The 15717-nt window shown below is 39.1% G+C and overlaps 1 protein-coding gene across 3 annotated transcripts in view; it reads left to right on the top strand.

Annotated features, from left to right (window-relative positions):
- MYO1B (myosin IB) overlaps positions 1-15717 on the top strand; it is a 198864-nt gene that overhangs the window by 171867 nt on the left and 11280 nt on the right. The window contains exons 22-28 of one of the 3 annotated variants that reach the window (XM_075000689.1): positions 1422-1508; positions 1795-1881; positions 4638-4724; positions 8098-8172; positions 9555-9689; positions 11031-11137; positions 15133-15265. In XM_075000689.1, coding sequence (XP_074856790.1) covers positions 1422-1508; positions 1795-1881; positions 4638-4724; positions 8098-8172; positions 9555-9689; positions 11031-11137; positions 15133-15265 — 711 coding nt within the window. The remainder of the gene's footprint in view (positions 1-1421; positions 1509-1794; positions 1882-4637; positions 4725-8097; positions 8173-9554; positions 9690-11030; positions 11138-15132; positions 15266-15717) is intronic. The other 2 variants (XM_075000690.1, XM_075000691.1) reach the window with 2 other exon arrangements.

The following is a 15717-nucleotide window of genomic DNA, read 5'->3' as shown; positions in this document are numbered from 1 at the left end:
AAAGGAGTTTCCATGTGACCCGTTAAAAAGTGCTGGCAACCCAATTTTGGTTCCCAGTCCACAGGCTGAAAAATCCTGTTTTTAGAACACAGATGTGCTAAAGCTAATCAGAAAAGCTTTTTGATCTATATTTTAAAGGCCTGTAACCTCTGACTGAGTTACTGAAGTCCTCAAATAATGATTTAAAGTCTTCAGTCTTATAGAGAATCCACTATTTACTTGAATTCAAATCAGCCAGTGGCCTGTGCCCCACTCTGTAGAGGAAGGAGAAGAAAAATCCAGGGTCTCTTCCAATCTGATCTGAGGGAAACTTCCTTCCTGACCCTTGATAAAAGTGATCAGTTAGCCCCTGAGCATTTGGCCAAGACCCACTAGCCGGACACCTGGAAGAGAATTCTCTGCAGTAATGTAGAGTCCTCCCATACACTGTCCCATTTCTATCCATTGGGTATACTTGCTATTAGCAGTATGTGGATGGCTTATATGCCAGTCTAGGCATTCTTATTGTACCATCCCCTTTATACATTTATCAAGATGAGTTTTGAAACAGGATTTTTCTCCTGCTATTCACTGTGGATGGACATTCCAGAGCTTCAGTCCTCTGGTAGGTAGAGAATTTTGTCTAATTTTAAGTGTGTACTTATTGATGGGCAATTTATATTCATTTGCTCTTGTGCCAAAATTGGCCATTACCTTAAATAACTCCTCTCACTAGTGTTTCTCTTTCTGGTGTGTTTATAAAGAATAGATTATGAAGAACTGAAGGATATTACTCATGATGATGATTTTGGTAAACCTGATGTAAAACCATGGGGGTATCAAGCTCATTCAGAGAAGGGTGTTTTGGTTCTTACGGTGTTTGGGTCAGGAAATAGTTTTAGGGCTTCATACACAGTGGATTTCTCAATCATATCTATGGGAGGGTTTGCAGAGATCTAGAGAATATGGCTTTTTTGTAGCAATGGTATTATTTATCCAGCACCTTTATTGTCTCATTCAGTGTTTCTCAGTGAGAAAATCTGCTCCCCTTTAGTCTACTGCTGTCTCTGCCCTTGGTTTTTCTGATTCTGTACCCTCTGAATGTCTCCTGTCTTGTTCTTGCAGCAGCTCCGCCTCTTCCCTTCCAGGTTTGTGATCCCACCTCCTTTCCTTTTCCATCCACTTTACCTGCTTCATGTTTGATTGTTTTAAGTTGACACTGTGATGTTATTATCTGGTTTTAGAACTGACACTCTCAGTTGTAATTAGCTTGTTGGAGCTAACACCTGTTGAGTCTGTGGCAGAGCCAGAAATTGAGATAATTCCCAGTCCAGTGCTGTAAGCACGAGACTTGCAAATGTAGGGGTGTTTGGTAGATTGTAAATCATTTTGAAATTAAAGTCGGGGTAGAAGTATGAGTATTAATTTTTTTTTTATAACAGGCTCGAAAACTTCTTCGAGAACTTAAGCATCAGAAGCGCTGTAAGGAAGCTGCCACAACCATTGCAGCTTATTGGCATGGTACCCAGGTAAGAGTGTGCCAGCAAACATTCAGTGTTTCAGAGTCACTGTGTAGAGCAAAGGCCTTCCAGAAAAGATGGAGAGAAATGTTTTCAATGACTTCAACCACTTAAGTTGCATTTCTCTTTGCTGCACATATTTTAACTGTTGCAATCTGGAAAACCAGGACACACTTTTATATTTATTGTTTTGTAGTGACTGGTTTCTTTCTTTCTCTCTCTCTCTCCATTGGGAATCTGCAGTAACCTTTTCTGCCCTAAACTTTTCTATAACTCATTTTCAAATACACCACAGGCGCGAAGGGAACTGAGACGACTGAAGGAGGAGGCTAGAAATAAACATGCTATTGCTGTTATTTGGGCTTTCTGGCTTGGATATAAGGTACTTCATGCACACATTCCATGATCCCTTCATTACCCCCACAACACCCAACTTTAATCAGTAGTAAATAGTGAGGATTAATAACTAATAGTTGTGACCTAGTAGATATTAAAGCATGATGCTTGATTTCTTTCATTTCTATTTATATCTTGTTCAATAACCTGACAGCATCCTAAATAGTAGTCTTGTCTAGCAGGAAATTCTAAGCATGTGCAGAAAAATAATACTGATTGCTTACTAACAAGCCCATTAGGCTAGATTAAAAACTATTAGAGTGTAGTAAGATCAAGCTAGAAAATGCACTCAAACTAAATTTTAAATGTGCCAAGCATGTGTTTCTCTGTTAAGTGCTTGCAGTGTTGCTTTTCTAGATTTCTTGTAATTGGATTGTATATTCTGTGACCTAAATTAAACAGGCTCCTTTTAAATTGCAGATATGTTTTAAAAACCATAAATCTCATTTATTTATAATTTGTACAAATTTTAAAATCAGTTTTAACTGTTTCTTTGGTGGTAAGTTAAATCCGTATAAGGGAAGTCAAGCATTGCAAGGGAAGTACAATATTATGGCCCAAATTTTAGGCGAAAAGGATGTTAGCATGCAGTTCTCAATTTATGGCCCTAGAAAAATCCCAAGAATTTCAGCATCAGCTGTTTGTTTTCAGAAGTGAAATCCCACTGAAAGATTCTTGCTAATTCCAAGCTGCAGTTGTGGGTTATGTGAACATTTGAAATGTTGTATATGTGAGAATAACATTGAAATGATTGTTTTATTTAACAAAAACTCTATTGACTGAGAATATTTTATTCAGTTACTCAGTTAAAATGTTGTTATAGCCCAATTATTATTAGGATCCTGCTTTCTGTATGTTAAATGAGTAAAGAAATATCTCTGATTCCCATCAATAACATGCTAAAATACAGAAGTGCAGTGCTGAGCTTAATCTTAGCCATGTTGGTTTGTCTAAGAAATAAATCTTTTAGAATGGAAAAGTAACTCTGGGAATCAACATATGAACTCTACAGAACTTAGCTTTTGAGATCTTTATTTCTAGTTTGGTTTCCAGGTGTCAGGGTAAACTGTTATTTAAAAAAAACAAACAAACAAAAAAAAACAACCTTTCATTATAAGACACAATTTTTCTCCATTTATGTTATGTAACTTTTTAAAGTCTCACTATGTTGTCCTTAACTAGGGGTATATTTATTATGGTGCTTGGTATCCAACAGATAAAAACGATGAAATATTTAATGTCTTCCTGATAAACCCTTTGTGCCAACTAATACCTCAATAGCAGTGTTGGCAAACGGATGTAGAGCTTTTCAAAGTAAAGATGTGTCTTGCCATTATAAAAGGACAAGACAAATGAAAATTTAACATTAATTATATAGCATGGTACCAAATTAAAATATGTTGCATATTGGTTTCTGTTTTTATTAGTATTTTTGGTAAACATAAATCAAATATATTTAAATAACAGGTTGCCTACCCTACCCTCAATACTTTTAATTGTAAACACTCTAATTTGGTTCATTTGCTTTGTTAGAAATGTCCCAAGTCTGACAACTTCCTCTCATCTTAAGAAACTCTCTTTTCCTGAGAGGGAAATTAAAGTGAAGGCTTCAGTATCCATCTTTCACTACTCAAATTCCTTCATCTTCAAAATTCAGGCACATATTGCAGCATCCTTAGCATCCGCGTGTCTGAAAACTTGAATTTGTGTATCATCCCAAATGAACTAAATTAATGGAAAATAGCCTTTATTGTTAAAAATGCAAGACTACCCAAAAAAAAAAAAACCCCACACAAGTGGCAAAATTGGAAGTGGATTCACAGTTACCTCAGTATAATGGATAAGATATGAATACTGCAAGTACATTGCTATAACTACTATTACTGTTGTGTCCTACCCAAAGCAATTGAAGCTACTTATTTGTTGGTCTCGTGTCTTTAAATAGTTGAACAAATAAACCTACTAATACTTTCTAAAATGTAAAAAGAGTAACTTAACAGAATCTCACATCTTTGTGTAGAGTTCTTTTGGAATTTGTTTTCTTAAAGACTATAGATAAAATATAGGTACCTGTCTCCTTGTTTGCCCTGATGAAGTCATGCTTTTTAGTGCTATGTCATCTGTCTTCATCATGTGGAGAATCAGAGAAAGAGATCGTTGCCAGATTGTAGAAGAGTATATACTGTAATCTTCACTAAGTTCCCAAAATGAAAGTTTTAAATATGGTGTGAAATTGTGGGAGAAGTATTGTTTTATTTGAATTTGTAACTGGAACAAAAAATAATTCATAATTTAAATTGTTAGTTACACGTGCCGTGCTTAGGCACTTGTCATTGGAGGAGTTGAGTACATAGTGTGACTTCAATTATTTTTCACTTTCCTAAATATCACTATGGTGTTGTAACTGAATAGAGAGCTTTCTATTAAAATCAAGTATCAGATACTCATCTTTGATTGGCAGACGTGCATGGCAGATATTACATGAGCATTCATGACTAATAATAGAGCCTGTGTAATTATCTTTTCTAATAGGGAAGCAGTTTAGAGGCTTGTATTGACCATATTTGTGCCTTAACATCATTTCCACACTGATGCATTGGGTTTTAATGGTTATATGCTGTTCTTCCATCTTCCTATATCTTATTCATTAAATCAGCTGTTCTGTCTGGGAGGATCTTTTTTCCTGGTCATTGTGCTATCTGCATCGGGCTGTCTCTTTTATTCACTATCTAAACATTTTAGGCTCGAAGGGAATTGAAACGCTTGAAGGAGGAGGCTAGGCGTAAGCATGCTGTTGCAGTCATTTGGGCTTACTGGCTTGGACTGAAGGTACTTTCTCAAACACTCCCTTGTGTCAACAATGAACTCAATAAAGCGTGGCATCTACTAACACATAATAAACTGTTGATTGTGTGGGATCACTAGTGAGCATGATCTTAGTTTTGCTTAGCTTTTACATGGACTTCTTCACTGAAAAATCCTTAATCCAAAAATGTTTGTTAAATGACGTTTGTAAACATTTTTAACAATTGTGTTACATTTACAGCTGTCTTTAATTTGAAGAGATCGCTCTTTTATTAGCCATTTGCATTTTCAAATGGAAGACAAAATTGCCAAAAATGTTTTCAATTAAAGGGATGCTATCATGGTTTTTTACTTAAAATTTGACACATGTTGGCGAGGAACCCAGCTGGAAAGATTACAAAGAAGTATTTTCTTTTCTTGACCAGTTCTTGTTCCAGTGGGAAGTAGGATGTGATTATTTGACTTTCACTGCTGCTCATTTTAGACCTACGGATGCATGTGGGATGGCCAAAGTGTGGCCTAGACTCAAGTGTAGAGTTCAGTCACTCTTTTGAGTTGCTTTGATGAAGCGGCACTGCATGTTGTGACATCTGTTCAGTGACAGCCAGGACTACTTAGGAAAATTGAGTCTGCCAACTCTGTATTTTTTCCATAGTCCTCTACATTAAGGATTGGTTTGCAAAAGAAAAACACATTTACAATCTGTAAAGTATAGTTCTAGTCTTTTTAAATAGCCTGTGCAAATGGCATCTTATGGGCCACCATCTGTGTGTCACCGTACCTGCATACCACCTTTGCTTAATTTACAAGGAATATTTTTAAACTGCTGTCTTTTGAGCACTGAGATCTGAGAGACCTGCAGAGTGCTTTTTGTCTTGATCATCATCACTGCCTACAGAGATTCTCTGGGCCAAACGGGGGTTGCACAGGTGTAAATGGGTACAGCACTTGGTTTTACAGCTGGAACTTTGACAGTTCTGTTGACAATGCATAAGCTATAAACCTTCAAATATGTTCTGTACTCATAAGCTAACATGGATAAAATGTAACGAAAACCTAGTCAATAAATTACATTAATGTGAGTCAGTATATGTATGAGAAAGTGAGCAAGGGATATAAAGGTGCCGTTTCTTAAGTCACTCTTCAGATCAGAATCATACTTTACTCCTGTCAAAGTCAGTCAGTTTTTATTATTGGAAACCAGGATAGTGTCCTTTCCTAGAAGTCAAGAACATTGCTATAGATTGAACATTATTTTTGGTGAAAGCTACCTTTAATAACATGAAAATGTTGAACATTTTATGTGGCAAGGCTATGCCTTTGTCTGCATATTCTGTGGTTTTATTTCTAGCGGTAATGCTCTTCTCACTCAGTTAAATCATACAGTTCTTCAGAATATGAATACACACCGAGTTCTATAGCAAGATCCTAGCTGTGTGTAATCATTTCTACACCAACACTCTGTAATTTTTTTTTTTGGGTCTGCTTCAATGGCTGTTTTCTTCCTGAATATGTGTAGGGAGAAGCTTTTGAGTTACTAGCTTTTTAAATCAAAGCACTTTCACCTGTTTCAGTCATGGTCATTAATATCTTGAAGAACAGAGCTGGACCAAGACTTTCTAAATTTATTTATTTATTTTTCTATTTACTGTAAATAAATTGAATTTCAGTAGCATGGACAGTACTTTCGAGATTTGGGGCTCTCTAGTACCGATCTACCAAGGAATTAAGTTGTTGCTGGCTTGCTTACTCAGTGTGTGTATGTGGAGGGTGGTGGGGTGGGGAATAGTCTCCTTTTTTTTAATAATGCTAGTAAAAAAGCTCACAGACTGCTGCTTAAGTAATAGTCACTTTGTTTTCAAAGCGTGCCAATGAGAACTTGAAATATGGGGGCTGTGTATACTGGAAAGTCACCTTTTTAATATTTTTCAGTGGATATTGTCAGAGTGGGATTGGAGATATTACTATATTTATAGGTGCACAGTAAGCATTGCTAACATGCTGATGGTGCCTGTGTGCTAATTAGAGAGGTCTAACAGTATAAGGAAGATATAGGTTTTACTGAAAATTTCTGCATAGAAAACTTATTGAAAACTCAAAGCATATTTCGTATTAAATAAAGGGGAAAGAAATTGAATGGAGAAAGTTTGGTGAGAGTGAGGTAATTTAAATACAGTTAATATAGCTCAGTAATGTGTGATTTAAAGAGGGTTTATTCCCACTCTTGATTTTTTTATGAGAACATTTGAGAAATTCTTCCTTCAAAATGATGGCTTAAAATAGCGCTCAGCATATGAGAGAGGGCTGTTAGCATGAGGTGGTGTAAACCTTTTGCATTTTAACACAGGTGGGTGTTTACCCATTGGATTACGCTTGGTTTCTGGTTCTGATGAACCCAAGAACAGCGTGCAAAATCAGCCAAAACCACTGAGCTTGTTGTAGAGAAAAGTACACAAGACTATAGTCCTTTTTCCTGATTTCCTCTAAAAACTTAAACCGATTTGCTTTTAACTCAGCCAAAGCTCGCAGAAAAGTTCACAAATTTCAACTAACTTGTCCTGAGTTTTGGGCATTTCGCAAAAGTCCGATATCAGTTTCAAGTTTGTAACAGTTGAAGAAATTAGTTATCATGGGAGTGGTTATTAGTAGAAATAACAGGGGTAGGTAGACATTGCTCAGTTTTCTACATTTAGAGTTGCTATTAAAATCAGGTATATAAAGCAGTATCAGAAATCAACTCCTAAAAGTGCCTTTTAATTATTAGTTCATGTGAGGAGGGTTGCTAAATGGCTGGGTCTAAGCAAAATTAATGTATTTTGTTTGCTACGATCAAACACCAGTAAGTCATTTTTCTAAGAGCATGTGTATGACAAAAGGATTTATAGTAACTTTCTTCTGAATTTGCTTCTCCGTTAATATTTAAGTTTAATTAAATTTACAGACTACACAGATCAAAAACTTAAGTACGTGTACAGAGAAAAAAAATCAGTTAACAGAATAAACCACAGATTGGCTTAGTGGCAATTAAGAGTCAATAAAATCCTTGTCGCTAAAAGAGATCCATTTTCTTCAACCCAGCGTCAGGACACAAAAGCTTTGAAAATATTCCAAATCCGTGATAAACTCAATCAGGCTTGACAGTGGTAAAGATACTGTGAAAAAGGAGAGGACTTTACATTACATTATCATTTTTAATCTAGTTCTTTGCAGCTTTAGATAATTTTGATGTTTGTCTGTGACCTATTCCCTGCTTCTGTCTGATTTTTTTCTTTTGCTTTCCTGGGTCATTCTTGCAACTTGACACTTCATTTTCTTAATGTAGAATGCTTTGTGAAAACCATTCATGGATAGATACTGCTTTTACATGTTCACTCTGAAGGCTTGTTTAATTTTTCAGGTCCGTAGAGAATACCGGAAATTCTTTCGAGCCAATGCTGGAAGAAAAATTTACGAATTTACACTTCAGAAAATTGTAAGTATACATTTACATTGCACATTAATTTTAAAATTTTGTGAGAGTTAAGGAATGTTTTAATATTTGCAAAGGGCTCATCATACCTTACAGATGACAGCACGACCATTGTACTCTTTGTTGTAAAGAAGGAACATTTTGAAGTTAAGGACACAGACAGCCTATACCTAAAGCAGCATCAGCATTTCTCAATACATTTAGCCTCCCAAGCGTGTGAGCTGGCTTAAGAAGTGTTACTGCACCACACTTAAGTTGTGTGGTGGTTGGGCTCTGCTTTATGGCTCCTGGACAGGGAGGAGGGGTGATATGATTTCAGAGACTGCTATAAAGAAGTAGAGGGCAGGCCTTTTGCAGTACTGCCTTGCCTCAGGACGATCTAGAGGTGCAGGTCATGGACAGAGGAAGACTTTGTTCCATATAGCAAGAAGGCCAGCACCCTTCCTCCTTGAGGCAAACATCAGACTGGGCTAGGACCTGCTGTGGGCATCATGCTAGTCACTCCCTTTTAAGGAGGACAGAGAAGGAATTTTTTTGGCTTTGGTGGAATGAGGTTTTTTTGTCTTTCCCACAGCAAGGGGGTCAGGGAGAATCTTTTTGGATAGGAAGAAACGAGGATAGGCCAGATGTAACCATTTACTTCAGAGGGTTGGGAGGATGTCCAGTGTAGGTACTCCATAGGGATTGTGTCCAGGGGCCAAATAAATGACCTGGTAAAGGACTTAAAAGGAAGTACTGGATAAAGGACCAGAACTGGGGCAGAGGTTTGGGGACTCTTTTGATTGGTGTGACAGGGAGTCAAACATCCCTCCCTCCACAGCAGTGTTCCTGCCAAATGTTTCCATCCATGGGCAGAATAAATTTTGTTATGTACACCAAGGCATGTGTGGATGTGCACCCCCAATAGAAACACATGTGTCTCGCTGTGGGTGCCCTGCTAGTCAGCTGGACATCATCTGACTCTCTCCTGGATGGCCACCCAAGCGCTCAGCTTGCAGGGAATACTGCCCTGTACCCCATTTTCATTGCCCACCTTAACCCTCCTACAAGGGTAGTGGATGTAAGATCCAAGCCATGGGCTGGCTGGGGGACCTGCCTGGAAATCAGTGGAGGCTGGTGGAGCCCCGAATAATGGTTTAAAATAACATGGATTGACCTGCACTGAATATTTTATCTACCAGGTAGTCCCAGATAGCTATATAATAAAGTTGTGTCCTGATTAGTACCTGTATCAAGTGTCATCTCCTCCTTTCAGTATACCCAGACAATCGGAATTGCTGCTGAGTAGCAACACTCAATTTTGGAGAGCATGTGTCAGCTCTCATTTGTTTCAATAGCTTTAATGGTTAAAATTAATATAATGTCTTGCTTTATATTTATCACAGATGCAAAAGTACTTCTTGGAAATGAAGACTAAGATGCCTTCTTTATCACCAATAGACGCAAACTGGCCAGCAAGGCCTTATCTCTTCTTGGATGCAACTCACAAGGAACTGAAAAGGATTTTCCATCTGTGGAGGGTAGGATGCGTTTTGGCTGCAATGCTACAAAATTTGATCATGTGATTTGACTGCATCTCTCTCGCTCAGAGAGGGAGTATTTTTAGGCAATATATGCTATAGTGTTGATCACTAATTTGTTTGCTTGGACTGTTTGTTTTGATTATTCTGTATGGCCTTCCAGACATAACCATACATTATCTAGTCCTTTTAGTGATTGGAAAAGAAGACTAAAATATATTGCTTCCTCCGCTCTCCCCAGTCAGCTCTTAATGTAATATTAAGTGAATATGCATGTTCCCTCTTAATTGGTGGTTTATAATACTTACGTTCATGTCCAGGGCTGGCGTTAGCTCTTAGGCTAACACTGGAAATACTCAGTGGAATATTGTGCATGTGAACTGTGGCTAGCTGAAATTTGTTTTGGACCTGTTCATGGAGAAAATGGTGAGAATCTGTTTAAGTGCTGGTGAACACTCAGCATCTGTGATGATATCTTTTCAACTCTGCCATTTTCTGCAGCCTGTCCACGACAAAGATTCTCTTATAAATTTTTAACATGGTAAATCGAGAACATGCTGAATTCTGTGAGCATCTAAATTCTTCAGCCCCACTTGGATGGGTTTGTGTATCTGTGTATTTGTATTAATCTCTATTGGTAATTATTTAATTTTGTTTATATTCTAAATTGTTTGTGGTCTGGAAGTGAAGTGAATTCTGAGAAAAGGGGGGCCCCACTCAAAGCAACTCCAAGATGAATCATTTACAAAAATATTTGTCTGCCAGCTTAAAAGGAACAGCAGAATTCTGATTATTTTATCAATACCAAATGGGGGCGGGGAGTTCCAACACAAAGCAAAATAAAATCCTTGCACCTGTGAAGCTTTGTTCTTGTGAACTCCTGCAAAGGAGTCAGCTACCCACATCTGATGAAGTGGTGATGATGAATCTGATGATGTCCAGCATCTGATGAAGTGAGTCTGTGCTCACGAAAGCTCATGCTCAAAACTTTTCTGTTAGTCTATAAGGTGCCACAGGACCCTTCGTTGCTGTTACAGATCCAGACTAACACAGCTACCCCTCCGATGCTAGCTACCCACATGTAATTAAACAAAATACTTGGTTTAAAATCATTGCTAATTTGTCTAATATGATTCAGAAGCATCTAAAGCAGGCAAAGGCTAAAGCGTCCCAGCTAAAGGTTGCTGTGTTACAGTGACGTGGGATGGATTTGACTCACTCCAGAAATTTGCTAAGAATGTGTATCTTAAGCAGTAGTGAATAGTAATCACTGTTGGCTGGTGCTTTAAAGGAGGTTTCCAAGAATAATTTATGATTCACCTAAAATCTTGTGTTTTATAGTGTAAAAAGTACAGAGACCAGTTTACAGATCAACAGAAGCTTATATACGAAGAAAAATTGGAAGCCAGTGAACTTTTCAAGGACAAGAAGGCTTTATATCCAGCCAGGTAATGACTTGTTCTGATATCACAGTGTAAAACAACAACACATTCTGCGCCTTTACCGAAGTAAGGAAGTTAAAAAGCAAAGCCTTGTTTATATTAACCAGTAGAAAACAGCTGCTTGTGGACTTTCTGTGTGGACCAGTTTGAGAGTGCTAAATGCCTACATTGAGGATGTTGGGGTTTTTTTTTGTTGCTTTATAAAAGTCATGTAGAGGTCATGGGTTATTTTGCTGCTACAAAGTAACAGAGAGAGCTGTGTTAATCTGTATTCTGTCAGAACAAAAAAGCAGTCACGTAGCACTTTAAAGACTAATAAAATTATTAGGTGATGAGCTTTCTGTCCCACAAAATCTCATCACCTAATAAATTACTTTGTTAGTCTTTAAAGTGCTACATGACTGCTTTTTCGTTTCACTACAAAGTGAAATCAGCTTGCCTCTAAATTAAGTGTTGAACTGCTGACTTTTATTTATGTATAATCTTAGAATCTTCATACTCATCAAGTACCATGGATTTTGTCACTGTAAACTTTGAGAACTTGTTTTCGTGTGGCAAGACCCCAAGCACAGCAAGAGGGTTGTTTCTGTGCAAAGGGAACCATTAGCGAACCTGACTGGATACTGCCTTCTCTTGCCTTGCTGATGTGTCAGTGAGTGACAGATAGCCACAGAATAAGGTGAAGGGGTAAAATTAACAATCTCACTCATAAATGAGACAACAGCCATGCTCTGCATGGAGCTAAGTAGCCTAAATTCAGCATGGAAGAAAACAACCAGTAGAGTCCATTGCTTGCCACCTTCAGCCCCAGCCATGGTGTGCCTGCTCCAAATCTGTGCCTGCAATACAGATGGGATCTAAGGATCCCACTGACAGGCCTGCAGTCACATGGCACAGATTTATTATTATGAATTATGTTTATTATCTTAGCACAGGGGTTGTAAAACTGAAGTCCAGGGAGCTCTTGAGGTTCATGTGAGTATTCCAGGGATTCTGGGGCTGCTGGTTCCAATGATGAAACAACCCCTCTCTCACCCCCCCGTTTCCTGCACACTGTGGGAACAGGGGTTCGGGAATGCTGAGGAAGGGGCAGAAGGAGATGGGAAAGAGGAGGGGAAAAGGTGGAGTGGGAGCAGGAGGAGGTGGAGTAAGGACAGGGCCTGGGAAGGGATGTGGGGGCAGGGCCTGAGGCCAGACAGGGGTTGAGCACCCCCAGGGAAAATTAGAACCCAGCATCTGTGAGCCTGGGAGTCTGAAAATTTTTAATATCACATTGGGGCCCTAGGGCTGTGAAGTTTGAAAAGCAGTGCCCCAGCATGTCAGTGCCAGTCATAGAGCAGAAGCTGGCTTGTTCTAGGTGCTGTAGAAGTACAGTCTAAAAACCCAGTCGTTCCTCTGGATAGTCGACAATCTAAGTGTAAGACAAGAGACGACAGCTGGTTGTAGGCTGATCCAGTGGAGAGAACAAGGAGATGGTATTGGTAGCTTAATAAGCAGCATTCCTCTGCCCACTCACAGCCTAGCTGAAGTTTTGTGGAGGTACCACACAAAGCAGTGCTGGTGGAAGGGTAATTAGATGGCTTTGTGGATATTATAGGGATCTCCTCCCCAGCATTTGGGACAACATGACAACATGAGAGTGGCTGTTTGAGAGTCTAACAGGTGGGGATGGTCTGCTCAGACAGCTGTCAACCTTTTGACAGCCAGTGTCAGGTGATAGGGAGGGGATGCGTATCAACTCGTGAGTTGTGTACAAGAGGCATTCCACTACTGCCTCTGGTCCTGTGCCAAGCGGCTCCTTTTGCTCTCCGGCTGTAGGCAGTCATCTAACTTGTCAGGTGCTGAGGCATGGTTAGGCACTCAGCAGGGTGGTAGCCAGGCATGCACAGGAGGGCAGGGAGACACAGGAGATGCACATGGAGCCTGAGGCAAAACGGGAGCCAGGCAATGTAGGGAGTTGGACTGCAGAGACTCAACAGGGAGCAGATCCTGGGAGCCAGAAGGAGGGATCTCTGTTGTGGGAACCTGTGGCAAATGAGCAGGAGAAGAAGAGACGCACAGAGAATGGTGGGGACAAGTGTCTGCAGAGAGCCACCCCCTGCAGAGCTCTCAAACTTCCACCACTGTCCCATCTTCCTGGGAGTTCCTCCTAATAGCCCTCTGATCACCACCGCTCCTTCCTGCAGCCCACAGCCCTGCATTCTGGCCTTTGTGTTTTAATGACTGCTGTTCTGGTGGGGATAGCTTGTGAAGGACACAGAAAGTAAAGACAAGTGGTGTATGTCCAGTGGAGGGTTGCAAAGAGAGGAGTGAAAAGGTCAAAGCAGCCAGTTAGGGAAGAGGCCTATATGCTGCTGCAAAAATCATTATCCCTTGTTTGGGGGTTGGAGAATAAGAAGCAAACAAATAATTGCTGCTAGCATATCTGTTGTGGTCAGTATTAAAGCTGAATTGATGCCAAAATATTCATGAAAATAGTGACTAGTGTTGAAATGTGAGGATTAGGCAATTTTGGAGTTAAGCATTAAGAAAAGCCTTTAAATAATGAAACTTGTTGAAGCCTTTTATCTTCCCAAGGCCAGCTTGTTTGGTAATTGTTTTTGTTTCAGAGACTGTCTAATCAGTGATAGTGGCTGTGCTCTTTAACATCTTACATCGCTGTGCAAATATTCTGTATCAATTTTTGAGGCAGGTAGAGACCTGAAAATACCAGGGAATTTCTGATCTGACTGCACCAAGTGAAGCCTTAAGTGCAGGTTTCAGTGGAAGCAAACATAATAGAGCATCTATTTTTTTTTTAAATATAAAAGTAACCCGTGTTAGATTTTTCTCTCCAGGCTGCTAGTCAGAATCTAAATTCGAAGAGATTTCTTGTTTGAGCAATGGGGAATTGGTTAAATAAAAGCCAATACTCATTATAATTCAATCTTCAAATCATGTTTGTCGCAATCTATATTTTCAATCAAAAAACTTCCTGAATTCAGAATGAAATTAAATCACTCTGATTAAAGGGTTACAGAACATTTTCAGCTAACTTGTTTGTGTGGCAATTGAAAGAGGGAGGTGCTGATGTTTCTTGAAAACTTATTTGGCTGAATCTTCTGTCATGCAGCACTGTCGCCTGATGCAAAGCTTGAAAAAATTACCAGTACTTATTATTTTAAGATGCCAGACAGTCTCCTAGGCACAGTGAGAAAATGTAGTCTTTGAAGGCCCCCACTGTCTGCATTTTATAGGCCTACAGCAGTTGTATGTTGATGGACAAGGTTAGCAGCAGCCAACATCTTGCTATTTAATAAAGTATGTTAATTACAATATCTCTTGCTTGCCTTATATTTTCCTTTCCAGGCTTCCTCTTTCTCCTTTCTTTCAAATAACAGATTTTGGCGTGTCAGTTTGTGTCTATACCAGTGTCTTCATAAAACAAAAAAACAGTCATGTGGTGTGCTGTGTGCTCGCTCTCTACATTGTTTTTCAGTCTCCTCTATAGGTTTACAGTCTTCTCCCTGCTGAAAAAATTGGAGTCGTCCAGATTTCTGTGATGGGGCTGACCCAGACCCTGGCTGGCACATCCATTTTATTCCTCTCTTCAGCCAGTCGGCATCTGTCTGTGGAACTCCTGAATCCCTTTTGTGCTTCAGAAAGGAAGAGTAGCAGGTTCTCTGTCTCTCTGGTTGTGGTGCTTCTCATGTAGGAAGAGTTGTAGACTGAAGAGGGTAATATTCATTAGAATGCACAGCTGAGGTTTCTGAAGTCAGAATACTGTCAGATAGGACCAAGGAGAGGGGAGAAATCCAAATCTGCCATATATTGAGGGAGACAAGACACACAGAGGGCCAATAGGCACCTCCTGAAATCAATACAGTGAATAAGGTCATGGGGGGATTGTCATTGGCACCATTGTAAAGCTTGCACCAGTATGTGATAGATCTGGGATTTTTATTTTTGCTCAGAACTCAAATTTAACTTGAGCATTTTTGTGTTGTTTTGTCCTCCTGTAGTGTTGGGCAGCCATTCCACGGGGCTTACCTGGAAATCAGCAAGAACCCCAAGTACAAAAAACTCAAAGAAGCAGTGGAAGAAAAGATCATTATTGCTGAAGTTGTGAATAAAATCAATAGAGCTAATGGGAAGGTAATAAAATGGCTCCGTTTGATTCCAAAGGGCCTTCTGATGTAGCAAGGTTTGCTGTAAATTAACATATATGGCAATTTTATTTTTTCCATTCCATTATTCTGAAGGTGAGGAAATCCTTATTTATTCATTTCTTCCTCACCCCACATCTGTAAAATGGGGATAATGATGCTTATCTGTATTGTAAAGCACTTTGAAATCTATTGGTGAGAATGCTTTGTGAGAAGTAGGCGTTTTTAATTGATGGTGATTTCTTTCATAACCGTGTTTTAGTTAAAATTATTCATTTGAGAAGGAGGAAGTGTGGGATTCTTTCTGGAGAAGTATGTTTTTATAGTTTACAAATTAATACTTAGCTGTGTATTAGAATAGCGTGGGGAGACGATATCAGAGGACAACATAGTATATAAGATACAAATGCTTTTGATACATATGTTCACACACACATACTT

Source organism: Carettochelys insculpta, chromosome 8 (assembly GCF_033958435.1).
Source record: "Carettochelys insculpta isolate YL-2023 chromosome 8, ASM3395843v1, whole genome shotgun sequence".
NCBI classification, from domain to species: Eukaryota; Metazoa; Chordata; order Testudines; family Carettochelyidae; genus Carettochelys; species Carettochelys insculpta.
This window is presented reverse-complemented; position numbering and strand designations above follow the sequence as displayed.